This window comes from Theropithecus gelada, chromosome 1 (genome assembly GCF_003255815.1).
Source record: "Theropithecus gelada isolate Dixy chromosome 1, Tgel_1.0, whole genome shotgun sequence".
Taxonomy (NCBI): domain Eukaryota; kingdom Metazoa; phylum Chordata; class Mammalia; order Primates; family Cercopithecidae; genus Theropithecus; species Theropithecus gelada.
In genome coordinates, this window is record NC_037668.1 from 56,506,749 (window position 1) to 56,533,934 (window position 27,186).

The 27,186-nt window shown below is 39.6% G+C and overlaps 2 protein-coding genes across 7 annotated transcripts in view; both read left to right on the forward strand.

Moving 5' to 3' along the window:
* Positions 1 to 27,186, forward strand: part of EPB41 (erythrocyte membrane protein band 4.1) — a 230,952-nt gene that overhangs the window by 95,381 nt on the left and 108,385 nt on the right. For 3 of the 6 annotated variants that reach the window (XM_025364833.1, XM_025364715.1, XM_025364907.1), the window contains exons 3-5: positions 6,100 to 6,312; positions 9,618 to 9,722; positions 24,538 to 24,580. In XM_025364833.1, the coding sequence (XP_025220618.1) occupies positions 6,100 to 6,312; positions 9,618 to 9,722; positions 24,538 to 24,580 (361 nt within the window). Of the gene's footprint in view, positions 1 to 1,439; positions 1,521 to 6,099; positions 6,313 to 9,617; positions 9,723 to 24,537; positions 24,581 to 27,186 lie in introns of all 6 variants that reach the window. The other 3 variants (XM_025364785.1, XM_025364997.1, XM_025364862.1) reach the window with 2 other exon arrangements.
* Positions 12,598 to 27,186, forward strand: part of LOC112611351 (actin, cytoplasmic 1) — a 39,703-nt gene continuing 25,114 nt past the window's right edge. The window contains exon 1 of the mRNA XM_025365176.1: positions 12,598 to 12,602. The gene's annotated coding sequence lies outside the window, so the exon portion shown is untranslated. The remainder of the gene's footprint in view (positions 12,603 to 27,186) is intronic.

Below are 27,186 nucleotides of genomic sequence, written 5' to 3' on the forward strand. Positions count from 1 at the left end.
TTCATTTAAGAGTATTTGGGCTGGGCGCGGTGGCTCACGCCTGTAATTCCACCACTTTGGGAGGCTGAGGTAGGCAGATCACCTGAGTTCAGGAGTTCGAGACCAGCCTGGCCAACATGGCCAAACCCTGTCTCTACTAAAATTACAAAAATTAGCCAGGTGTGATGGCGGGTGCCTGTAATCCCAGCTACTCAGGAGGCTGAGACAGGAGAAGTTTGAACTCGGTAGGTGGAGGCTGCAGTGAGCTGAGATTGCGCCACTGCACTCCAGCCTAGGTTACAAGGGCGAGATTCCATCTCAACAACAGGAAAAAAAAAAAAAAAAGAAGAGTATTTGGTTTTATTTCTTACCAACTAGTTGACTTAGGCATTGATAGTGATAAGTAGCATCATGAAGTTTTATAGTTTCTACTCTATTTGTTTCTTTTTTTGTTTTTTTTTTTTTGAGACTGAGTCTTGCTCTGTCACCCAGGCTGGAGTGCAGTGGTGCGTGGTGCGCTCTCGGCCCACTGCAACCTCCCCCTCCTGGGTTCAAGCTATTCTTCTGCTTCAACCTCCCGAATAGCTAGGATTACAGGCTCTGGCCACCATGCCCAGCTAATTTTTGTATTCTTAGTAGAGACAGGGTTTTGCTCTGTTGGCCAGTCTGGTCACAAACTCCTGACCTCAGGTAATCTGTCCACCTCAGCCTCCCAAAGTTCTGGGATTACAGACGTGAGCCACCATGCCCGGCCTATAGTTTCTACTCTAAAAAAATTAATGTAGTCATTGGAAATTTACTTTTTAAAAAGATACTTACACTTTATATGTTTATATAAAGGGTCTTGCTATTTTGCCCAGGCTAATCTCAAACTCCTGGGCTCAAGTGATCCTCCCACCTCAGCTTCCTGAGCAGCTGGCATTACAGGTGTGCACCACCATGTCTGTCCATTTACTGTTTATAAATCAAAGAATAGAAGAGAAAAAAAAAAGTATCAAATGAATGTGTTCAGCCCATATTTCATTTTATTATAATAATGGAACAAATTGAAGATTTTTCATGAGAAAAGAAAATAAAAGTGAGATGGTTTAGAGTTCATTTTTGTGGAATTATTAGGAACAGGACAGTTATCAACAGATGTGGTTCTTTTACGTAAATCTTCCTAAAATCTGTGTGATGAATTCAAACCATCTGAAGGTGTGTGATAGATTCAAGTCATGTCTACCTTATTTTGATTATCTTCTTTAACTAGATCATATTGCCACAGAGTGTAAGATATAGATGAGGAAGTCTAGCTCTTTCTATCACCTGTGTAATGTATATTAGTCTGGGGCCTTAATTGTGACATAGTGTTGTTAAACTAAACACAAGTTGTGAGTCTGTTTATTTGTCCAAAAAAAAATAGGAAAATATTAGTACTGTAACTCAGACTATTTTCTAACAATGTCATTTATTTTCAGCCTTACCATTACAAATTAAGAATTATTTTCAAAGTCTTCTTATTTCTGAAGCATGTGAATATTATCTGCATTGTTAAAAGTGTAAGTCCTTCTAGAACTCTGACAGTGTTAGCGGGGAAAATGTATAAGTCCTACATGTTTCTGTTATAGGTCTGAGATTTGGATTCCGTAGTTTTATTAGAGTCTTATTAGAATATTACATGTATTTATAGAACTATTACTTGTATATTCAAAGTGCCGAGAGTAAAATTTAGGATAAAATTATAATTACACACTTGCTATTAGTGAAACAAGGTTGAAAACAAGATTTACTATATTGTGTAATAGTTAAGATGCAAGCTATGGAATCCAACTAGAGGGTTCAAATCAAATAAAAGTGACACTTTTCACTTTGTCAGTTTCCTCCTCTGTACAATGGGGATAATAATATCCACCTCATTTGGGATTGAAAGGGTTAAAAGAGAAAAATGGGTAAAAGCTCTTAAAACATTGCCTGGCATTTAATAAATACTCAATGAATGTTAGTAAATAAACACAAACAGTAAAGGCAAAGAAACCATTCATATCTTAATACCATTTTATTTTAGGAATACCAAAAGAATTAAATTACATTATCGGCCAGGTGCAGTGGCTCACGCCTATAATCCTAGCACTCTAGGAGGCCAAGGCAGGCGAATCACGAGGTCAGGAGTTCGAGAACAGCCTGGCCAGCATGTTGAAACCCTGTCTCTACAAAAAATACAAAAAATTATCTGGGCGTGGTAGCAGGCGCCTGTAGTCCCAGCTACTCGGAAGGCTAAGGTAGGAAAATTGCTGAGAGCCGAGATCGCGCCATTGCATTCCAGCCTGGGTGACAGTGCAAGACTCCATCTGAAAAAAAAAAAAAAAAAAAATTATCTTTCAGGAAGCCTGGTACTTTCAAGAGCTTTTAAAATTTCCTTCCTTCCTTCCTTCCTTCCTTCCTTCCTTCCTTCCTTCCTTCCTTCCTTCCCTCCTTCCTTCCTTCCTTCTTTCCTTCCTTCCCTCCCTCCCTCCCTCCTTCCCTCCCTCCTTTGTCCTTCCTCCCTCCCTCCCCCTCTTTATTTATTTTCTTTTTTTCTTTCTTTCTTGACAGGGTCTCTCTCTGTCCCCCAGATTAGAATACAGTGGTGCGATCATGGCTCACTACAGCCTCAACCTCCTGGGCTCAAGCTATCCTCCCATCTCAGCCTCCTGAGTAGTTGGGACTACAGGTGCATGCCACTATGCCCAGCTAATTTTTAAATTTTTTGGTAGGGATGGTCTTGCTTTGTTCCCTAGGCTGGTCTTGAACTCCTGAACTCAAGCAATCCTCCTGCCTCAGCCTTCCAAAGTGCTGTGATTACAGGCGTGACTACTGTGCCTGGCCTCAAGGGGTTTTTAACTGCTTTTTTTTCCTTCAGCTTTATATAGGGGAAAATCCATATCTTGTTTTAGTTAGCATTAGAATCACAACTTGTCTGTATTGTCTAAAGGTCATAGATTCGTACTCAACTTGACACAGATGATGGACAAAGTTCATTTTAGATTTAACTAAAATCTCATTCATTAAGATTTAATTCGACCGGGTGGGATGGCTCACGCCTGTAATCCCAGCACTTTGGGAGGCTGAGGCGGGCAGATCACGAGGTCAGGAGATCGAGACCATCTTGGCTAACAAGGTGAAACCCTATCTCTACTAAAAATACAAAAAATTAGCTGGGCATGGCGGCGGGCGCCTGTAGTCCCAGCTACTCAGGAGGCTGAGGCAGGAGAATGGCGTGAACCCGAGAGGCGGAGCTTGCAGCGAGCCGAGATCGCACCACTGCTCTCCAGCCTGGGTGACAGAGCGAGATTCCGTCTCAAAAAATATATATATATATATTTAATTCAGAATTGAAATAAATTGTCCATAGGTATTTGTTTTCATGTGGAGAAAAAGAAACGATATTGTTAATAAAATTTAAAGGAGATATTATTTAAAGGAACAAACTATTTTAGGCCTTTTGAAAACTAATATTTATAGTCAAAACCTTGTGGATCACAGCCTTCTGGATAAAGGTTTATTTGCCTAACCATATTTCTGTATATGCAATAGGATTTTATTTAAATGGTCCTTTTTTATCCAGAATTTTTTAAAAAGCGTTTTTGCTTTATATTATAAATATATAAATATATATTTATATTACATATAAGTATATAACATATAAAAATATAGGATTGTACCAATCTTCATCCAGAGGAGCTTGGATTTTTTGGAAGCTTATGTAAATTTTTAATGTTTGTTTATTTATTAATTCAACAAATATTTATTGAAAACCTACCATGTGTGCCAGACCCAAGGCTAGATATACCTTGGTAAATAAAAACTACAGTATGGTGAAGAGGTTTAAAATCATGGATTTTGGGGCTGAGTGTGGTGGCTTATGCCTGTAAGTCCAGCACTCTGGGAGACTGAGGCGGAAGGATCACTAGAGCCCTGGAGTTCGAGACCAACCTGGGCAACATGGAGAAGCACCATCTTTACAAAAAATTAAAAAACTAGCTGGGCTTGGTGTCTGTCCTGTAGTCCCAGCTACTTGGGATGTTGAGGTAGGAGGATCACTGGAGTCTGAGAGGTGGAGGCTGCATTGAGCCATGATTATGTCACTGCACTCCAGCCTGGGTGACAGAGTGAGACTCTTGTCTCAAAAAAAAAAAAAAAAAGAAAACAAATCATGCCAGACTGGTATGTGACTTATTAATTGTATGCTCCTAGGCAAGTTACTTAATTTCTCTGGCCTCAGTTTTACAACCCTGCAGGCCAGGTACTATTATCTTCCCTCTGTCAAGTGGGAGTGTAATAATAGTACCTGCCTCGCAGGGTAGTTATGAGGATTGAGTGAGTTCACATAAGTAATTTTCTTAGAATAGTAACTGGCCCATTGTAATTGTTGTAAAAATGTTTGGTATTATTATTATTATAAAACAGACATGATTTCTACCCTTGTGGACTTCAATAGAAAAGACAAAAAAAGTAGTAAATAAAAATAATTATTTATTGTAATAAGTTATGAAGGCACCAGAGTACTGATAGGAAAGACAGTAGAGTGGGCATAGATAGATAGGATGGCCAATAAAGGGTCTTCCTGAGGTTGTAGTGAGAAGGTCATGAAAGATGGGAAGGAGTCTTTTAGATTACTTCCAGTATTTAATGCAGGAGTCAAATAATTCCTTTTTCCTAATTGTCAACCATGCATTCTTTTTTTCTTTTAATTTTTTTCCAGCTGTTACACAAGGAAGTAACATATTCTTTTTTTTTTTTTATTTTTTTTTTTTATTTTTTTTTATTTTTTTTTATTTTTTTTTTGAGGCGGAGTCTCGCTCTGTCGCCCAGGCTGGAGTGCAGTGGCCAGATCTCAGCTCACTGCAAGCTCCGCCTCCTGGGTTTACGCCATTCTCCTGCCTCAGCCTCCCGAGTAGCTGGGACTACAAGCGCCCGCCACCTCGCCCGGCTAGTTTTTTGTATTTTTAGTAGAGACGGGGTTTCACCGTGTTAGCCAGGATGGTCTTGATCTCCTGACCTCGTGATCCGCCCGTCTCGGCCTCCCAAAGTGCTGGGATTACAGGCTTGAGCCACCGCGCCCGGCGTAACATATTCTTTTAAAAGAAAAGAATTAGTTGGGTTTAGATAAAAATATGTCAGTAGTTTTGTTGTATTGAAAGTACAAGTAAAATGTATGCTGGCTGGGCACGTTTGCTCACTCCTGTAATCCCAGCACTTTGGGAGGCCAAGGTGGGCAGATCATGAGGTCAGCAGATTGAAACCATCCTGGCTAATATGGTGAAACCCTGTCTCTACTAAAAGTAGAAAAAAATTAGCCAGGCGTGGTGGCGGGCGCCTGTAGTCCCAGCTACAGAGTCCCAGCTCAAGAGACTGAGGCAGGAAAAGGGCATGAACCCAGGAGGCGGAGCTTGCAGTGAGCCGAGATCGCACCACTGCACTCCAGCCTGGTCAACAGAGCGAGACTCCATCTCAAAAAAAAATGTGTGCCAAAAATGTTATCCTACTTATCGGTATTATTTGGGGATAATTTAAGATTGCACCAGGAAACTCTTCCTTCATTGAATCTTCTTTGCATTTAACGTGATTAATATTGGGTAGAAAGGTGTTAACTGATAGTTAAAATTTTTAGCCTACTATATATGTTTGCTTAATGATATAAAATTGGTTCCAAGCATTTCTCTTAGAATTAAAATTAATTTAAAAGTTAGACTATGTAACAAGTCACATCTTATATTGTAGTTTGTAAGGCTACCTTGCTAAAATTGAGGAGCATGGGCAGAGACAACGTTTTTGTAAACTTTAATAATAGCATGTAATGGCTTGGTCAGGAAGAATACATAATGCTGAGAGCAATGGATTGGTAACCTCTGGTTTGCCTGAAATCTTCATTTATTGATTTGATGGGATTCTACCTGAGAAGTTTTAATACTAGCAAAGTCTTTAGGTCATTTGGGGGATCGTATTACTTTTTATAGAAAAATAATTATTTAATATTAATGTCATGTATATTTGTTTTAGTTCATGCTTTTGTTGGTAAGATTATTATAGGTAAAAGCATATACAGCATGTTTTGTGAAATGTCTTTATTACTGACTTGGCGATATCATGGATATGTAGCCTGCTCAGGAAGAACTCAGAGAAGATCCAGATTTTGAAACTAAGGAAGGAGAAGGACTTGAAGAGTGCTCCAAAATAGAAGTAAAAGAAGAAAGCCCTGAATCAAAAGCAGAAGGAGAATTAAAAGCTTCCCAAAAATCAATCAGAAAACACAGGAACATGCACTGCAAGGTTTCTTTGTTGGATGACACAGTTTATGAATGTGTTGTGGAGGTGAGTATGTTTTCATTTCCAACAATCAGAACTCTTACAGGTTGTTTCACCTAGAGTTGGGTAAATGGTGATTTTGCCCACAATAAGACTCACTCTAAAGATGATTTCTTTTTTCGAGACAGAGTTGTGTTCTGTCACCCAGGCTGGAGTGCAATGGCGCAATCTTGGCTCACTGTAGCCCCCAACTCCCACGTTCAAGTGATTCTCCTGTCTCAGCCTCCCCAGTAGCTGGGATTACAGCCATGTGCCACCACGCTGGGCTAATTTTTCGTACTTTTAGTAGAGACAGGATTTCATCATATTGGCCAGGCTGGTCTTGAACTCTTGGCCTCAAGTGATCTGCCCACCTCTGCCTCCCAAATTGCTGGGATTACAGGTATGAGCCACGTGCCCAACCGCTAATGAGTATTTCTGTGGATAGAAGTATTAATGGTGATTTTCTGGAGGTGGGGTTATGGGAAGATGATGAGTAAGTCTTTAAGCCCAGTAAATGCCATTTCTTAAAATTTTCTATTTTCTGAAAGAATAAGTGATTGAATCAGGATTGAAGAAAAATATCAGAGTTATTCAGTTACTGTTTTTGCTCCTTCAGGGCAAGTTGAAATTTTAAAAAATCTAACTGTTTTTCAAACTAGAACAGTAGTTATTTATTATGATATGCTTGATATATAGGCAATTGTTTTAATTGTTACTAGTAACAGCTTTTATTGACAAAGCATATAATTCACATATATGTGCAACAAATTATTTTATTTATTTATTTATTTATTTGAGACAGGGTCTTGCTTGTTGCCCAGGTTGAAGTGTAGTGGTGCAGTGACAGCTCAATGCAGCCTCAACCTCCTGGGCTCAGGTGATCCTCTCACCTCAGCCTCCTAAGTAGCTGGGACTACAGGCACACACCATCACACCTGGCTAATTTTTTTTATTTTTTGTAGAGACAGATTCTCACCATATTGCCCAGGTTACTCTTGAGCTCCTGGGCTCAAGCGATCTGCCCGCCTCAGCCTCCCAAAGTGCTAAGATTATAGGCATGAACCACCGCACCCACCCTTGTTTGTTAATCACCGTATTTATGAGCAAATGCAAATATGTTCAAGCACAAATCATCTAAAATATTATGCTATATTTACTAATAGGTATTCTCTAAGTTTAAAAAGGAAATCAAGAAAGATGTAATTGTACTTTAAAACAGGTACTATACACCTAACTAGAGACTTAGGGTCTGCTTTTTCTGCTTCTTGCACTAACTAATTTAGAGATGGGGAAAGCTATTTTACACTCATTTTTTCCATTCAGACCAAGATCCAGATATGGATCTCTTATATATGAAGCCCTTGAGGACAGATGTGTTTTAGAATTCAGAATATTTTGAGGCTGGGCACGGTGGTTCACGCCTGTAATCCCAGCACTTTGGGAGGCCGAGGCAGGCAGATCACGAGGTCAAGAGATTGAGACCATCCTGACCAACATGGTGAAACCTGGTCTCTACTAAAAATACAAAAATTAACTGGGCATGGTGGCACACACCTATAGTCCCAGCTGCTTGGGAGGCTGAGGCAGGAGAATTGCTTGAACCCAGGAGGTGGAGGTTGCAGTGAGCCGAGATCATGCCACTGCACTCCAGCCTGGCGACGGAGCGAGACTCCATCTCAAAAAACAAACAAACAAAAAACTAGAATTCAGAATATTTTGATGTTTAGCAAGGGAATAAGTACATATTCTGCATATTTTATAATACACCCAGCAGTGTCTGTAGCAGCACCCACATGATCAAACATACTATTTCTATGGTAAGATATATGAAGATTCATTCTAAGATGGATAAATGAAGATTATAAATAGCCTCTTTACAGTTCAAGTCCAAATTTAGATTTCAAAAATCCATTTGGATTTTAGAATTATGAATAAGGGATTAGGGAAAATACATGAAGCATTTTCAAATCATCTTCTGTCATTTAGAATGAAAACATGGGAGAAAAAAGAAGAAAATGATTTGATATAGATGAGTTAAAACTGACAATGGATGAACATTTTTGTGAATTATTAATAGTCATTAAAAATAACTCATCTCACTGAGAGGAGGACATGTCATATATGTTTGCCCAAAAAATGATTCTGATTTTTTGAAGTATTTTCATATGTATTTCTCAGAAGACATTCACATATTTGATTATTTTTAAATAATTCCAATAACGAGGTAGGATGAGTGTAAATATTCTTATCATTTCACAGCTAAGCAAACTAATGTTCAGAAAAGTTAATTGAATCTACTCAGCTTGTTTAGCTAGTAAATGGAGGAGCCAGGACTTTCTGACTAAATCTCAGTCTTTAAGTTAGGATATTTTCTTCCTATAAATAGGAGTAAAATAACCCAAATTTGGAAGTGGTTTGACTTTCTAGGTTAAGAAACATTAAGGAAATGATTCCTAGCACCACTGAAGGAGCCACTCCCACAGGTAGTGTCTGTTGGCTATCTAGAATTTTACTTTATTCATTTTTCTGAAAGAGATTGTAGGGAGTTGAGGCATAGCTCATTTTCTTTGGGACATTTGGTCTGAAAATGATACAGTCTAATGATTTCCACAGCTACAATTAAATGTCACTCTGGACAGTTGATTCAGTAATTTAAGTAGTCACAGTAACTGAGAGTTGCTCATAGCATGCTATAGGAAATATTGCACCAAAAATAAAGAATGTGATGTGTAGGATGGAGATGGGAATATGAGATGGAAGGAAAGTAGAATTTTACCTTGAATTGTAACACAATTTCCAATCTAATATATGTGTATTACATATGTAAACTGACAAATTGAAGAACAGGAATTTTATAAATCATCCTTCCTGCTTAAACTATGTAGCCACCTGAAAGTTTGTTGGTAACCAAAGATAAAAGAAGAAATTGGAAAGTGACATTTTTATTTTATTTCATGAAGGGTATAGAAGTAAGAAGAAACCTCAGGCCAGGTGCAGTGGCTCATACCTGTAATCCCAGCACACTGGAAGGCTGAGGTGGGAGGATCACTTGAGCCCAGGAGTTCAAAACCAGCCCAGGCAATGTAATGAGACTGTCTCTACAAAAAATTTTAAAAATTAGTCAGGCATGGTGGTGCATATCTATAGTTCTAGCTACTCTGGAGGCTGAGGCGGGAAGATCACTTGAGCCCGGGAGGTTGAGGCTGCAGTGAGCTATGATCAGGCCACTGCACTCCAGCCTGGGCAACAGAGTGAATCCCCATCTCTTCTGGGAAAAAAATAAAAGAAGAAGAAACCTGAACTCAACTAAGACACGTATATCTTTGCAGAAACATGCTAAGGGACAAGATTTGCTTAAACGAGTATGTGAGCATCTCAATCTTTTGGAAGAAGACTATTTTGGTCTAGCCATTTGGGATAACGCAACCTCTAAGGTGAGGAGCCTGCTTGCAATTTAAGAAGCTGACAAAAAATTTGTTTTAATTCTTTTGTTGTTAAGAATGTATTTATACCTGCTTCTCTAAGCCAGTATTCTTAGAGTTATTCTTGTCTACTCTTATTTCTTAGATTTTCCTGCTGTTTTTCTTCTAGAATTAACATTTTAAAGAAAAGACCATTGCTGGTGTATTCTTTCATCATTGAAATAAAGTATATATTATATGTTTTTAAAAGGCAAGGAAAGTGAAGAGGTATGATGCACTGATTAGCAAGTACTGTAGATGTCAATAACAATATATTATGCAATTGGTATTGTATCTAATACATAGGAGGTTTATAGCAAATATTTGTTGAATGGATGATCTGTTATTAATATTATAATGACATATAATTAAATATAATTATAATTTGAAAGCAACATTATGAAACAGAATAAAATCCCAATATTATTGAAACAGTCATAACGATGAATCTGACATTTCCTTCAACCTAAAAGGAAACCAGTTGTTAACTTTTGAAGGAAGTAAAAGAATGGACTTGGAGGAGGGAAGAAAGGTTAAGGACTTGGAGGAGGGAAGAAAGGTTTAAAGTCAGGTATTTCACCTCAGAATACTTGAATTATTTCCTGGGCCAATTAATTGAAAATTGCAAATATTTAACATAAATCTAATGATGAAAGCTTTAGTCCAGTTTAACAAGTATTTGCAGGTGCTGTACTAGATGATATGGATGCAGCTAGACATAGTCTAAGGCAGACATAGTCCCTGCCCTCTGGAACTTCCAGTTTATTATGAAGATAACATTAATTACTGGTTTGATGAGCACTATACAAAAGGAAATACAGATTATCAGGGGAGAGTATGGCCCAGGAAGTCGCTTCTGGGGAGGTGATGCCTTAGCTGAGAGAGACCTGAAGGATAAAATGGGCAAGTGAGGTGGAGAGAGAATGGCTTGTGTAAGAACTGGAGTTGAGAGAGTGACATTTCAGGAACTGAAAGCCATCTAGCCTAGGTGAACACAGCGTATGAGGAATAGAGTAACAGATGAATCTGGAGACGTATATGGCCAGGTTGGGGGTGGGTGTAAAGTGGGGGATCCTGGAGTCTTGTAGACACTGAATTTAAGCCATTTAAGTTCATCCTTTCTCCAAGATAATTTAAGTGTATTAAGAAAAGTTGAAGGGCAGCAGCCTTTAACATCTGCAAACTGTAGATTAGGTTGTGTGAGTTTGATAATGCAAACTAGAAGACATGGAATTATCCTTTGCCTAAACAAAGTCTATTTGTAGAATATACCTAGTAGTTTACAAAAATTTGTTCCTTCTATGAATGACTACTAACTCAAACAGAACTGTGTTTGAGCACTAGGTTAATATTATTCTTAAAAGACTTAACCTTTACTTTGTCTCCCTTAGGGCCCAAACTAGCTTGTACTCAAATATAGCTAATATTTGAGTACTGTACATTTCAATATCATGAAGGGAGTAAATCTCAAATGTTCTCATCACAAGGTCAAATATTTGAAATGATGGATAGTTTGATTCATTTGATTTAATCATTTCACATGGTATTAAAAAATCATAACATCACTTTCTACCCCATAAATATATTACAACTATAATTTTTAAATGAATAATTTAAAAAATTCTAGCCTTAATTGAAACCACTATTTCCCATTAGTAGGGGAACATTGAAGTTAATTTAAATACAAAACAATGACCTCAAAACTACAGTGAAAAACTTTCTACAACTGTGAGCTAGAAAATTCTCCCATGAATTGGCCGGGTGCGTTGGCTCACGCCTGTAATCCCAGCACTTTGGGAGGCAAGGTGGGCGGATCACGAAGTCAGGAGATTGAGACCATGCTGGCTAACCCGGTGAAACCCCGTCTCTACTAAAAATACAAAAAGTTAGCCGGGCGTGGTGGCTGGAGCGGTGGCGGGCGCCTGTAGTCCCAGCTACAGAGTCCCAGCTCGAGAGGCTGAGGCAGGAGAATGGCATGAGCCCGGGAGGCGGAACTTGCAGTGAGCCGAGATTGCGCCACTGCACTCCAGCCTGGGCGACAGAGCGAGACTCCGTCTCAAAAAAAAAAAAAAAAAAAAATTCTCCCATGAATCAAGGGAAATACTCTGAAAAGTGTTTTCTGTAAGCTCAGCGAGATAATTTTGATTCCCAGAAATTGAATAGTTACATTGTGGGGGAAAAAACAACCAAAATTGATTTGAGAGTAATTAGCAATCCTTTAATTTGGCATGTAAAGTCACCGAGTACCTACATCTACAAAATATGGCTGGAAATATTTTTTTCTGTGATCCAAGCATACTTACATTTCTAGAAGCTGACTCATCTAAAGCCATTCAGCAGAAGAAATAATTTCTGCTTACAGTTGAGCTTCTAGGGCCCACGTTGGGACAAAAATTTTCAGTTACACTGAAAAATTTTCACCATTGTTGGGATTTATATTCTGTCCTGTCACCAAGTTTATTTTCTTTATAGTGGTTTTCACTTTTTTTTTTTTTTGAGACAGGGTCTCACTCTGTTGCCTGTGCTAGAGTGCAGTGGTGTGATCTTGCTCACTGCAGTCTCTGCTTTCCACGCTCAAGCGATCCTCCCACTTCCGTCTTCCGAGTAGCTGGGACCACAGGCACGCACCACCATGCTTGGCCAATTTTTAAATTTTTATATTTTGTAGAGACAGCGCCTCACTATGTTGCTCAGGCTGGTCTTGAACTCCTGGGCTCAAGCAATCCTCCTGCCTCAGCCTCCCAAAGGTGCTAAATTACAGGCATGGCCCACTGTGCCTTGCCTCTATTGTAATTAGTTTTTGTTTGTTTGAGACGGAGCTTCACTCTTGTCACCCAGGCTAGAGTGCAATGGCTGGATCTGTGCTCTCTGAAATCTCCACCTCCTGGGCTCAAGCGATTCTCCTGTCTCAGCCTCCCAAGTAGCTGGGATTACAGGCATGCACCACCACGCCTGGCTAATTTTTTGTATTTTTAGTAGAGATGGGGTTTCACCATGTTGGCCAGGCTGGTCTTGAACTCCTGACCTCAGGCGATTCGCCTGCCTTGGCCCCCCAAAGTGCTGGGATTACAGGCATGAGTCACTGCACCCAACCGTAATTAGTTTTTAAAGAGCAAATGTCAAATTGCTTTATTTATGTTCACTTACATATTTAGGTGTAAAGTGTTAAAAGTGCTTAATATAAAAGCTTAATAACAAAGTACAAACCTAGCTGTGTCAGAAAAGTGCATTATTGTCCCCGGCAAGTATTTTTGGAAAAGAAAAGTTGATACCTCTGAATCATAATCTGGCTTCAACTTCCCTGATAGTTTATAAGAGCCCTTACTTGGGAAGTCAATGGGCAAGCGAATCCTGGGAAATATAGGCCTTATCATAGTCTGGGCATCGGCAGGTCTGTATGGACCAGGTTCTTATAGGACATCCAGCGGGAACATCGTCAAAGGGAATGGGCTACTCTATATTTTATGCTTCTAAGTTTATTATGGTCAACCTCCAGCTCAGAAGTAAGTCAAAACAGTTTTTATTTTTATTTTTTTTATTTTTTAATTAAAACAAGAGTCCATTAGCACATGGCCTGGGTAAATCTTGTACAAAAATGAATCTGGGGAAGATTTACCTTAGGATTGTCAAGTTAAAGGGTCAGTACAGTAGCAAAAACACCTTAGTGATGGCAGGCCTTCCTTAATATGCTGTCTCTTGGCTGGGTGCGGTGGCTCATGCCTGTAATCCCAGCACTTTGGGAGGCTGAACTGGGTGGATCACCTGAGTTCACGACCATCCTGGCCAACATTGTGAAACCCCATTTCTATTGAAAATACAAAAATTAGCCAGGCATGGTGGCACAATCCTGTAATCCCACCTACTCGGGAGGCTGAGGCATGAGAATCACTTGAACCCAGGAGGCAGAGGTTGCAGGGAGCCAAGGTCATGCCTTTGCACTCCAGCTGGGGCAACAGAGTGAGACCCTGTCTCAGAAATAAATAAATGATGCTGTCTCTTAAGTCACAGTTGTCTCTTAAGTCACAGTTGTCTAGTCTGGATGGGTATCACGGTCTGTTTTGTACACAGCTGTCCCGGGTATCTCCCATCACTATCATCCTGCAGATGTGCTTTGCCTCTTTCCTGTGATGTTATTCCTGTTTCCTTTATCCTTGCTTTTCCTTGTGTTTTGATAGAGTGCTACTCCTCAGAAATGGTACATGGGATGCAATCGTTTTTGAGACATTACATGTCTGAAAAGATGGCTTTATTCTGCCTTCACATTTGATTGTGAATTTTGTTGGGTATAGGATTTTAGGCTTGAAGTTATTTGCCTTCAGAATTTTGAAGGCATTGCTTCATTGTCTTCTAGTTTCCAGTGTTGCTCTTGAAAGGGCCAGAGCCATTTTGATTTTTGATCTTTTATATGACTTTTGTTCCTCTCCCTCCTCCTTTACACAATCAAGTGAGTATGATCTTTTCTTTTTTCTTGTCCTTATGAAGTTGAGAGTTCACAATTATATATCTTGGTGTGGGTTGATTTTTATCTATTATTCTGGGCCCACGTCTATTTTTTTACCAGACTGATTTCCTAAAGAATGTTATTTAGCATATTGCCTGGCGGTGATGTGGTAGGCCTTCAACAAATGTTTATTGAAAAAGACACATTGTTACACTTGAGAGAATAGCTTTGCCACATACTAGTTGCAAGTTAGGTAAGTTACTTGTCCTGTTTTCCCATTGGTAAAATGGGAATGATAATGAGATAATCGATATGAAAGCATGTAGAATCATGCCTGACATATAGTAAGCATTCAATAAAAATAAGGTATTATCATTATTATTATGATAGTATTATTGGCTGGGCATGGTAGCTCATACCTGTAATCCCAGCACTTTGGGATGTAGAGGCAGGCGGATCACTTGAGCCCAGGAGTTCGAGACTAGTAAAACCCTGTCTCTACCAAAACTGAAAAAATTAACTGAGTGTGGTGGTGCATACCTCTAGTCCCAGCTACTTGGTAGGTTGAGGTGGGAGGATAACCTGAGTCTGGGAAGTCGAGGCTGCAGTGAGCCATGAGTGCACCACTGCACTTGCCTGGGTGATAGGGATAAGACCCTATCTCCCAAAAAAAAAAAAAAAAAAAAAAAAAAAGATACTATTATTGTTTTAAAATGAAATTACCAATTAATCAAGGCCTTGGCTTTAAAAGAAAAGATTTGTGTGTTGTAATCTAGAGATGCATTCTGGAGCATCTTTCGGGTTGAATATTCTACCTGTTATTTTCTTAGGATGTACAAAAGAACAGTGTATCTTTTACTTAAAATTGATTGTATTTAGCAAGAGTATATGGCTTTATTTTATCTATTAGAAAAAAATAAAATCACCACAAATTTAGTTAAAGATCTAATTGGCTTTTATTTGTGATTCAAGTATTAGGCAGCCTCCATTCTACAAAATAGAATGAGGGCTCCCAATAAGCAATGGCAGAACAGTGGGTTTTGTAAGGTAGGAATAAGGAAACCATATAATAGGAAAAAGCTGATTAGTTTATGTCGTTACTTTTCTTCTAAATGCTAAAGCAGAGAGGACTTCCTTGTTAAACTGACTCAGGTAGACTGGAATCTCCTGTTTTCAGGAAAAACTGGTCTGTTTAGCATCTACCCACTTCCTTTAGGTTTCAGTTTGATTATGTGGTATTTAGTGTGAGTGACTCCATTTTGGTTTGGCCTGATCTGTTGGAGCCAGTGAAGAAGCTTAGACCAAAACAATGGCCTTCCATAATTTTTGTTTAACACTATCATTCCATGTATATGTACTGTCAAGCCAAATTTCTAGATAAGACCCTCTCTACAAGTACACAGATACTTGTGAAATGATTGAATCCATAAAGTTCATAGTAAATCATGGTCATCTAAGTTTTCTGCCATTCTGAAAATACAGAAGGTAATAGAGCTATACAGGCTTTGGGGGCTCACCCTCCCATTTTACAGATGAGGAAACTGAAGCACATAAAGGCAGAGTGACATCCTCTAGTTGCATAGTCAGTTTACTCCTGTAGCTCCTTGCCTGCTGCCCCTTCCTAAGTTATTTTCTTATTTAGCTTTTTACTCCTTTCCTTGATTTTACATTTCACCTGTAGTTTTTTTGTTTCCTCTATAGAATTAGTTTATGTTGTAGAAAAAAATGTGAGCCATAATACAATGAGAGAGCTGTTTTCTTTCCATTCTCTGGTGTCTTCTTTTTGTGTATGTAAAGATTTGTCCTTTGTGTATGTAACTTCTGTCATTAACAGCTTTGTGCTTTGTTTGTAGACAAGTGAGTACATTTAGCAGGGAGGAAAGTTTTCCCTCATATGGAGTGGCTTGCTTGTTCACTTTTCCTACTCACTGCATGATAATGGGCCTATTGCTAGGGTCTGGCAAGATAAGTGGAAATGCAGTAAGAAGCAAACCTCTTTTTTTTTTCAGGCTGGAGTGCAGTGGTGCCATCTTGGCTCACGGCAACCTCCACCTACTAGATTCCAGTGATTCTCATGCCTCAGCCTCCCACATAGCTGGGATTACAGGCATGCACCACCACACCCAGCTAATTTTGGTATTTTTAGTAGAGACAGGGTTTCACCGTGTTAGTCAGACTGGTCTTGAACTCCTGACCTCAGGTGATTCACCTGCCTCGGCCTCGCAAAGAGCTGGGATTACAGGCATGAGCCACTGCGCCCAGCCCAGAAGCAAACTTCTATAGCTCTGTGAGAGATTTGTTGCCACTATGAATCAAAATGGTCAGTTAAATAGTTGCTTCCTACATTTTATTCCTGCTTAGAATTATTTACTAATGAATCAAGGATTTTTTCCTTGGGAGAAAAGTCACTTACATTAATTCCCCCTCCCTCCAAATTTCATCTGTAAGCAGAAAACTTGTGCTCTTCTGGTCAATAATGAGAATTTTAAATTAGGACTACATTCAATTCAATAGTATGTAGTCATTGTCTTTTTCCATCCATTTTCTGTGTCGATGAATTTTCTTACCTTTAGAGTCAGATAATCAGCTCTGAAAAGATCGTCAGTCAAACCAGAAGTCTTTTGCTCACCTTCACGGGCAAAGAGCAACCACAGGAGTGACTATTAAATCAAGAGTATGAGTAATTTAGTTTATAGTCATCTGAAAGGATTGATCGTTTCTCATTGATTCATGACTGGCCTTGAAGGCAAGTGGCAGTCACGGTTGTGTCTTTATTTTCTGGCAAATTAGAAAGATGAAGGGGAATTTTATAAATATACTTTCAGAGTAGGGAGGCTGCGTTTGTGATCTTGTCTTTTGCTACAGAGATTTGGGTCAACACCTCTAGGTAATTTAAATGTAGTTTTTTGTCTATTATTATTATTATTATTATTTGTGTGTTAGCTTAGTATTTAAAGAATGAGACCTAGAATTACCTGTGCTCTAGAGTTTCTATAACATATCTTAGAGCAGTGATTTGAAGTCAACATCCTAACAGCAGCATAAATAACGGTTATTCCTTGAGTTAAGACAGGCAGACTTCTGGAGCTGTAGAAAAGTCTTTTACCTCAAAAGACAAGGATTTGTATAAATCTCTTATGTGTATGTGTGGGGGTTTTAGGACCTCCATGTAAGGGTAGCTGATGACTAACTCAGGGAATGGAGTTCTTTTTTTAAAACATTATGACCTAAGGTTGTAAATGCTGCAAAAGATATGAAAGGCTCCTGTGTTAGTCTGTTCTTGCACTGCTATAAAGAAATGCCTGACTAGGTAATTTATAAAGAAAAAAGGTTTAATTGGCTCATGGTTCTGCAGGCTGTACAGGAAGCATGGTGGCATCAGTTTCTGGAGAGGCCTTAGGAAACTTAGAATCATGGCAGAAGACTAAGGGGAAGCTGGCACGTCTTACCTGGCCAGAGCAGGAGGAAGAGGGGGTGGGATGCTACATACTTTGAAACAACCAGATCTTGTGAGAACTCTTATCACGAGAACACCACCAAAGGGGGAAATCTGCCCCCATGATCCAGTCATCTCCCACCAGGCACCACCTCCAACACTGGGGATTACAATTTGACATGAGATTTGGGTGGGGATATACATCCAAACTATATCTGCTTCTATTCATTTTACCTCTTTAAACGCCATCTCTCTAGTTGAAACTTTATTAATCTCTCCTGGTTTACTTCAGTAGCATCATTCATCTATTCTTTGTTCATTCATTCATAAACATTTATTGTTCAGATAGTATCTGCCTTGTGCTGGGCAGAGCTATAAAAGACAGTCTCTTTCCTCATGGAGCTCCCAAACTGACTAGGCAATAGCAGTAAGATGGACACCCACATAGATAGGGAGTCAGAAGCGGTTTTCTGGAGAAGGTAATAACAGATATGAATTATAAGAGACAGTCAGGAATCTTCCAGATGAAGAAATAGGGAGAGAGTATTTCAAGGTGTTTTGAAAGAAGAGCCCATGGGAGACAGGTAATACTTCAGCTGAATGAATGAATATCTGTATCAGGATATTGCCGCTCTTCATCTCTATATTATTTGGAAACTTGTTTTTTAAGCCAGAGAAGGAATGTAATTCTTTTTAATGCACAAGCTTAAGTTCTGCTTAAAATGTTAATATATTTAATTCTTGAGATAGGATTGATAAAATGGACTCTTCAAAAAGAATCCATACCACTGAAAATATTCAGATATAACTAGATTATTCAGAATTGCTATTTTAGGGGACATCTGAAGATCCTGCTTTTTTTCTGTAGCTCTAACCCTTTCTTCCATGCTGTAACCATACTCTTTGAGAAATTGGTTTACATATATTATTCTCTATTTCCTTACTGCATATTAGTTTAACATAACACAAGAAAGGTATAAATCATACATATATATCCCAAATAATTTTTTTTTTTTTTTTGAGATAGAGTCTGGCTCTGTCACACAGCCTGGAGTGCAGGGGCTCGATCTTGGCTCACTGCAAGCTCTGCCTCCCGGGTTCACGCTATTCTCCTGCCTCAGCCTCCTGAGTAGCTGGGGTTACAGGCGCCTGCCACCACACTCAGCTAATTTTTTGTGTTTTTAGTAGAGATGGGGCTTCACCGTGTTAGCCATGATGGTCTCGATCTCCTCACCTCGTGATCCGCCCACCTCGACTTCTCAAAGTGCTGGGATTACAGGTGTGAGCCATCGCGCCTGGCCAGAGAATTTTTAAAAAGTGAACACATCTGTGTAAACGCCCCCAAGATAAGAAAAATGAACATTACCAGAACTCTAAAATCCCCTATTGTGTCCCTTCCAGTCACTACCTCCAACTCTTTATCTATTGTTACTCCTCCCCACTCCCTGTCCAAAGTAACTTCTTCCTCCTGCCTGGGTGACATAGTGAAACTCTGTCTCTACAAATACAGAAAAATTAGCCAAGTGTGGTGGTGAGCACCTGTAGTCCCAGCTACTCAGGAGGCAGAGGTGGGAGGATTGCTTGAGCTGGAGAGGTGGAAGTTGCAGTGAGCTGAGATTGCGCCACTGCACTCCAGCCTGGGTAACCGAGTGAGACCCTATCACAAAACTTAAAAAAAAAAAAAAAGTTACTTCATCCTGATGTCTATCACCATCAATCACTGTTGCCTGTTTTTATACTTTGCATAAATAATATCATACAGTGTCTTTTCTTAGGTTAGATTTCTTTGGTTTCATTCATTATGATGTTTTTGAGATTCATTCATGCTGTTTCATATAGCAATAGTTCATTCTCATTACTGTATAATTTTTTTTTTTTTGAGACAGGGTCTCACTCTGTTGTCCAGGCTGGAGTGCAGTGGTACAATCTTGACTCACTGCAACCTCCACCTCCCTGGCTCAAGCAATCCTCCTGCTTCAGCCTCCTGGCCTCATTACTGTGTAATATAATATTTCATTGTTTGACTACACCACACTTTGTGTACTCTACTACTGATAGACATTTGGCTTGTTTACAGTTTGGGGCTTTTATGAATACTTCTGCTAGGAACATTCTTACAGGTGCCTTTTGGTATACATCTCTCCATAACCGTTTCTGTTGGACATGTTCCTAGGTGTGAGACTGATGGATTTTAGAGAAGGCATATGTTCAGCTTTAGTGATACTATCAAACAGTTTTCTGTAGTGGTTTTACCAGTTTACACTCTCACAAGTAATGAGCGAAAGTTTCAGCTGTGCCATGTTCTCATCTGCAGTTGATGTAACTCATTGTATTTTGATTTCTGCCCTTATTGCTCTGCTGAAACTGCTCTTACCAAGATAAATCTGACATTTTTTATCCTCATGTTACTTGTCCGTTTTGCAGTATTGATGATCTTAATTACTCCCTCCTTGAAACTTCCTATTCCTTTAGATACTGTGATACCAGCCTTTGCTGTCTTTCTCCTACCACTGTAGTCTCTTCTCCTCAATTTACTTCTCAGCTCTTTGTTCTCTATCACTTAAATACAAGGGTTCCCCAAGTGTTCCCCTTTATTTTCACTCTAATACATACTCCTTGGGTGATTTTTAAATCTTCTTTAATGGGTTCATCTACCACCTACATGAGGAAGGTGTCCAAATGTATATCTGGCCCAAATTTCTTTTCTGAGTGCCAGACCTGCTTATACAGCTTTCTATTGAAATATTCCACTTGGATTTCCAAAGATACTTTAAACATATACCTATTTAAGTTATTCTACAATTTATTCATTCAACTGTTTGATGTACATGTAGGTTGTTTCTTGTTGCTATTTTTTCTCCTTTATAACATTGGTTCATTTTCCTTTATTTCCTGTTTTAGTGAATAGTGCCATATCCACCCAGTTGCCCAAGCCAGCAACTTGAGAATTATTCTTTTTTTTTTTTTTTTTTTTTGAGACGGAGTCTCACTCTGTCACCCAGGCTGGAGTGCAGTGGCCGGATCTCAGCTCACTGCAAGCTCCGCCTCCCGGGTTCACGCCATTCTCCTGCCTCAGCCTCCCGAGTAGCTGGGACTACAGGCGCCCGCCGCCACGCCCGGCTAAGTTTTTGTATTTTTAGTAGAGACGGGGTTTCACCGTGTTAGCCAGGATGGTCTCGATCTCCTGACCTCGTGATCCGCCCGTCTCGGCCTCCCAAGGTGCTGGGATTACAGGCTTGAGCCACCGCGCCCGGCCGAGAATTATTCTTTACCACTTACCTTACCAACCCTCATCATGAGCCCACCCTTCCCCTACATCCCATTTACTTAGTCACAAATCCTAACAGCTTTAACTCCTGATTTTTTTTCCTCTGTCCCATAGACTTTATCCCATCAGACCCTTTTGATTATCAATATCAGCACCATTTATTGAATACTGGCTATGTGCTTTTAGTATACATCAAATAATTTAACCCATAATAACTCTGTGAGGATAATAGTTTTATCCCAATTATACATATGAGAAAATTGAGGCTCAGAAACACTGTCTTACATAAGGTTTCACAGCTGCTAAATGGTAGAGAGGGTGAGGCAGGATTGGAATTCAAGACCGTGTGACTTCAAAGCCTGTGCCCTTAACCATTATCCTCTGCTGGACCACAGTTATCACTCTGAACAATAGCGTCTTTTTTGGTACCCCTGGCTATAATCATGCTTTCTCTAATTGATGTCACTCCTTTATTTTAAATCCTTCTATGACTCCCGCTTGCTAAGAACTTGATAAAGTCTAAGTTCTTAGCATGAAATAATCTCCCTCCATGTCTGGTCCTTACTGTTCTTTTCAGTTTTACCTCTCTCCTCTTTGCCTCTATGCTCCAGCTATGCTGAACCACATGCAACAACTCAGGTGTATTGCAGTCACTTTTATACTTTTGTGCCTTTCTAATTACTTCCTTTTCTTCTTTGCCTGGCTAACTCATTTGTCCTTCAAGACTCCATTTAGATCCCCCAGACATTCTGTTAAGAAACATTTCCTAACTGACTCTTAAACCATTTTGGTGCATGTCCTCTGTGCTCTCAGAATACCCTGTGCTCTAGCATAGCACTAGCACATATTTTTATCATTGTAATTATCACACCTCGAACAAACTGATTGTTCTCTTTTTGCCTCTTGATTAGAATGACAGCTCCCTGAGGACCAGTGCTAGTTTTTAATCTTTCTTTGTTTCTTTTTTTTTTTTTGTAACCACAGTGCCTAGCACATGGAAGCATTCCTCAAATATTTGTTGGCTAACTAAAATGCTAGGAATTCAACAATGTAAATTGAGCATAAAAGTACCTGTTCTTGTACACATGATTTTTATTATCTCCAGAAGATTTTGTTTTTTATTTTGATTTGGAGGTGTAGATAATTGAATCCAATTTATTCTACATAGTAGCTTATACCCTGCAGTCTTTATATGACTGACACAAAACTGGATTTGCCTTCCCTATGTCGAGTTAGTAGAAATTCTAGCACAGACTCAGAATGGCTCATAGAATCCCTGGAAGGAACTTGGCAGCTTCAGCTTACCTAGGGAGATTCTCTTAAAATAATGGAAAACATGGAGTCCTCTATGGTAGAAATACCTACTCCAAAGTGGTAAAAAGTGGTAGTAGTTCTGGATTGCGTGGTGTAAACCAAGGTTCTCAGAGGTTTCATGAAACTCAGTTGATGCTTTTGAAGTCTTCCTTTGCCTTTGAAAATACAGCAACTTTTTTTAAACTTTCTTTAGTCTAAATGAAAGACTAAGGAGAAATCACCCAGGTCACCCCTTTCTGACAGGGCTTAAACAAGTATGTGCTTATTTTTATGCTTTAGAACAATTTAATACTATGTAGCATTTATTTATGTATATTAATTTTCTGGTTTAATTGTGGTGGGAGTGTAAAAGAAAACTAGTCCTCTTATGTTTATTGTCTGTTGTAATGATTATATAATAGTCAAAGTAGTATATAATCAATTTAAATATGTGATGTTCAAGCCCATTCCTTCAATAGGGCAAATGGTATGGTCACCATATGCTCTGCCCTTGTTGGTAGAGGGTGAGGAGGGGGACACCTTACTCCTTTTTTCTAAATACCACTATCTCTGGGTGCGGGGGCTGACACCTGTAATCTCAGCACTTTGGGAGGCCGAGGTGGGCAGATCACTTGAGATCAGGAGTTTGAGACCAGCCTGGCCAACATGGTGAAACCCCATCTCTACTAAACATACAAAAAAATAAGCCAGCCATGATGGTGGTCACCTGTAATCCCAGCTACTTGGGAGGCTGAGGCAGGAGAATTGCTTGAACCCGGGAGGTGGAGGTTGCAGAGAACCAAGATTGCATCACTAAACTCCAGCCTGGGCCACAGAGCGAGATCCTATCTAAATAAATAAATTAAATGCCACTAAAATTCAATTTTAAATCTTTGGACAAGGGAAGAGGAGGGATTAGGAAGAGGCAAGAAAGGAGCTCCTGAGGTGCTAGTAATGTTATAATTCTTGTATGTTCACATTGATATTTTATTGATCTTTATACTTACATTTTATGTACTTTTTGATATGTATCTTATATTCCACTAAAATGTTTTAAACATTTCTAGAAATTTAGAAATTTCTGTCTTTAAACATTTCTCAAAGGGATCTATGAACAATGTTAATGGTGAGGTTCTTTTCCAGTGCCCTTATTTTGCATGTTCCACCATGGGTTGAGGAGCCCTAGCCTAGTGGTGTGCTGATTCTAAGTGGAGTGGGAGAACAGTGAAGGACAACATTGGCGTGGGCAAGAGTAGTTCGGGAAAACAAAATATTTATTCATTCAGTAAACTGGGCACAAGCCATGTACTGAATACTGTGCTGATACAGAAAACTTTGGCCAGGCACAGTGGCTCATGCCTATAATCCCAGCACTTCGGGAGGCCGAGCCGGCCGGATCACCTGAGGTCAGGAGTTGGAGACCAGCCTGGCCAACATGGTGAAACCCCATCTCTACTTAAAATACAAAAATTATCTGGGCATGGTGGCACGCACCTGTAATCCCAGCTACTCGGGAGATGGAGGCAGGAGAATCACTTGAACCAGGGAGGCGGAGGTTGCAGTGGGCTGAGATCGAGATTGTACCATTGCACTCCAGCCTGGGTGACAAGAGTGAAACTCTGACTCAAAAAAAAAGAAAAAAAAAGAGTTTGAGACCAGCCTGGCCAACATGTTTGACAAAACCCCATCTCTACTAAAAATACAAAAATTAGCCAGGTGTGGTGGCGAGGGCCTGTAATCCCAGCTACGTGGGAGGCTGAGTCAGGAGAATTGCTTGAATCCGCGAGGCGGAGGTTGCAGTGAGCTGAGATTGTGCCAGTGCACTCTAGCTAGGGCAACAGAGCAAGACTCCTTCTCAAAAAAAGAAAAGAAAAAACTTGAAGGTGACCAAAGGTCAGGGTTGGAGAAGAAAATAAAATGTGGATGCTGTCAATTAATTCTGGTTGTAGCTATCTACTAGTCTTTATAGAATAATATAAATAACCAAAGCTTACTTAGCTTTTGCTGTTTACTAATGTATTTACATGTATTAACTCATTGTATCTTCACAGTAACACTATGAAGTAGGCAGTACTACCAATATCTCATTTTATAGATGAGGAAACTGAGGTACAGATTTCCTAAAGTCACTCAGCCAGGAAGTAGTGGAGCTAATATTCAGCCCAAATGTCGGGGTCCCTTTTTGTCTGCTCAAAATCACTATGCTTTGTGAAATTAGTGCAAAGATTATCAAAGGAAATGCAGGTTGATCTGGAGGCACTATTTGAAGATAGTCAGTGATCCAGCTTCCAGTACCCTGTTGTTTATGTGTTTTGGAGCTCTATGTGAATGCCTTTTCTCCTTTTTACAGACGTGGCTGGATTCCGCCAAAGAAATAAAAAAGCAGGTTCGTGGTAAGTGGATATAGCTCTTTTTATAGTTCTTTCTTTCTTTTAGTAGGTCAGAGGATTTCCAGCCATTTCTGGCTGTGAGTCAGTCACTTTAGAATCCTGACTACTGCAGATTGCTTTGAAATCGAGATAAAGCCTTCTCCTGGAAGGAGGAGATTCCATAATAGAAAAATATAGCAGAGGTGGATACTGTTGAGATGTAGGTCAGATTTTGTTGATTTTTTTTTTACAACTGGGCAAAGTTGGGGAAGATAGGAAGAGTTGAGAGTAACAGAAGGTGGAAAAGAACAAAGATGAGAAAAGAAAAAGGATATGGGAGTCAGTTCTCAAAGTGGTAGTGACTGAAACTGCAGTTGCCTTCTAGGAGTTTGCTGCCGTGTCCTATTCCTTTTAAATTGCTCTGAACTATTGCATTATAAATTTTATGTTTTCTTCTTTATGGTTGTTTTCATCCCTTTTAACAGTCCTCTTCTAAACTGTAGTATAAAGGACTGTGGAAGAAAAAAAGAATGGAAGGACAAGAATTGCTTGCCACTGACCCTTCTGACATATTGGCTTTGCTCCTACCTCTAACTCTAATGTATGGTCCCGCTTTACACCCTGATCCGCCTGGTGTCCTGGGATAAATATTTCTGGATTGAAAAAAGTATAGATTCGTATTTTGCAGTCCCAGGCCCAATGGCTAATTAAAACTGCCTGTCCTTTTAGTTTAGTTTTGAAGAAACTTCCAGGAAGTGCAATAGTTGTTATTTATCATGATTAGTAAGTTTTAACACTCACCTGAAAACAAACTTTGCTTTTCATTTGTTTCTTAGAAGAAAACACTTTTGTTATGGTGAAATGTTTTTCTTTAGACCTTGTTTGTAATTGTTTAGTTTTCTTAAGTGAAGAAACAAAATACTCTTTTGGACTGTTAACTCTATATTTGCTTTCCACCTATAAAAAGCTTGTTTTAAAATGCAAGTCAGAGCAAACAAATATTCAGAATATTTGAGACACCACAAGAAAAATGTAACTCCTTGCTCCTTTCAATGAAAATACTTTTAATATGAAATATTAGGAACATATGATTATACAAGAAGATTCTTTAGGAGAAAAAGTTAACAGAGTTTATGATGAGTAAAAAAGAATATCTAGTGGATTATCTTCCTGGGTATTTAAAAAAAAAAATCTTGCTAAGAAAAGAAACCTTAATATTTTTCAGTTAAAAAAAATTACACCATCCTGGCCAACATGGTGAAACCCTGTCTCTACTAAACATACAAAAATTAGCTGGATATGGTGGCACATGGGAGGCTGAGGCAGGAGAGTTGCTTGAACCAGGGAGTCGGAGGCTGCAGTGAGCCGAGATCATGCCACTGCACTCCAGCCTGGAGACTCCATCTCAAAAAAAAAAAATTACAGAATAATAAAAACACTTTCTTCAACATGGGGGAAAAAAACCCAAAAACAAAAAAACACCATGTCCCTTACAAAAACTTTAATAGAGAATCAAATTGTAAACATTTTTTTTTTTTTTTTTTTTTTTTTTTTTTTTGAGACAGAGTCTCGCTCTGTCGCCCAGGCTGGAGTGCAGTGGCCAGATCTCAGCTCACTGCAAGCTCCGCCTCCCGGGTTCACGCCATTCTCCTGCCTCAGCCTCCTGAGTAGCTGGGACTACAGGCGCCCGCCACCTCGCCCGGCTAGTTTTTTGTATTTTTTTAGTGGAGACGGGGTTTCACCGTGTTAGCCAGGATGGTCTCGATCTCCCGACCTCGTGATCCGCCCGTCTCGGCCTCCCAAAGTGCTGGGATTACAGGCTTGAGCCACCGCGCCCGGCCTGTAAACATTTTTTTAAGACAAAGGGAAGAATGACATTTATTGCAAAGGTGGGGGTTTAAGTTTTTTTTTGTTTGTTTTGTTTCTGTTTTTTGTTTGTTTGTTTTGAGACGGAGTTTTGCTCTTGTTGCCCAGGCTGGAGTACAGTGGTGTGATTTCGGCTCACTGCAACCTCCACCTCCCAGGTTCAAACGATTCTCCTGCCTCAGCCTCCCAAGTAGCTGGAATTACAGGCATGTGCCACCATGCCTGGCTAATTTTGTATTATTTTTAGTAGAGACAGGGTTTTGCCATGTTGGCCAGGATGGTTTGGAACCCCTGACCTCAGGTGATCCACCCCCCTTGGCCTCCCAAAGTGCTGGGATTACAGGCGTGAGCCACCATGCCCAGCCCTTAAGTTTTTTTTTTTTTTTAAATCACGCAGGTAATATATACCCATTGTAAGAAATTTAAACATTATAGGAAATTATCATGAAGAATGTAAGAGTCCTCTAAATCCTGTCCTCTGGATACAATCACTGTTAAACTGATATAATCTGCAATATTTTTTTTCTAGGCACATATAAATTTTGCATTTTAAAAACACAAGTATATGGCCAGTTGCGGTAGCTCACGCCTATAATCCCAGCACTTTGGGGGCCTAAGCAGGCGGATCACCTGAGGTCAGGAGTTCAAGAGCAGCTTGGCCAACATGGTGAAACCCCATCTCTACTTAAAATGCAAAAATTAGCTGAGTGTGGTGGCAGGCGCCTGTAATCCCAGCTACTCGGGAGGCTGAGGCAGGAGAATGG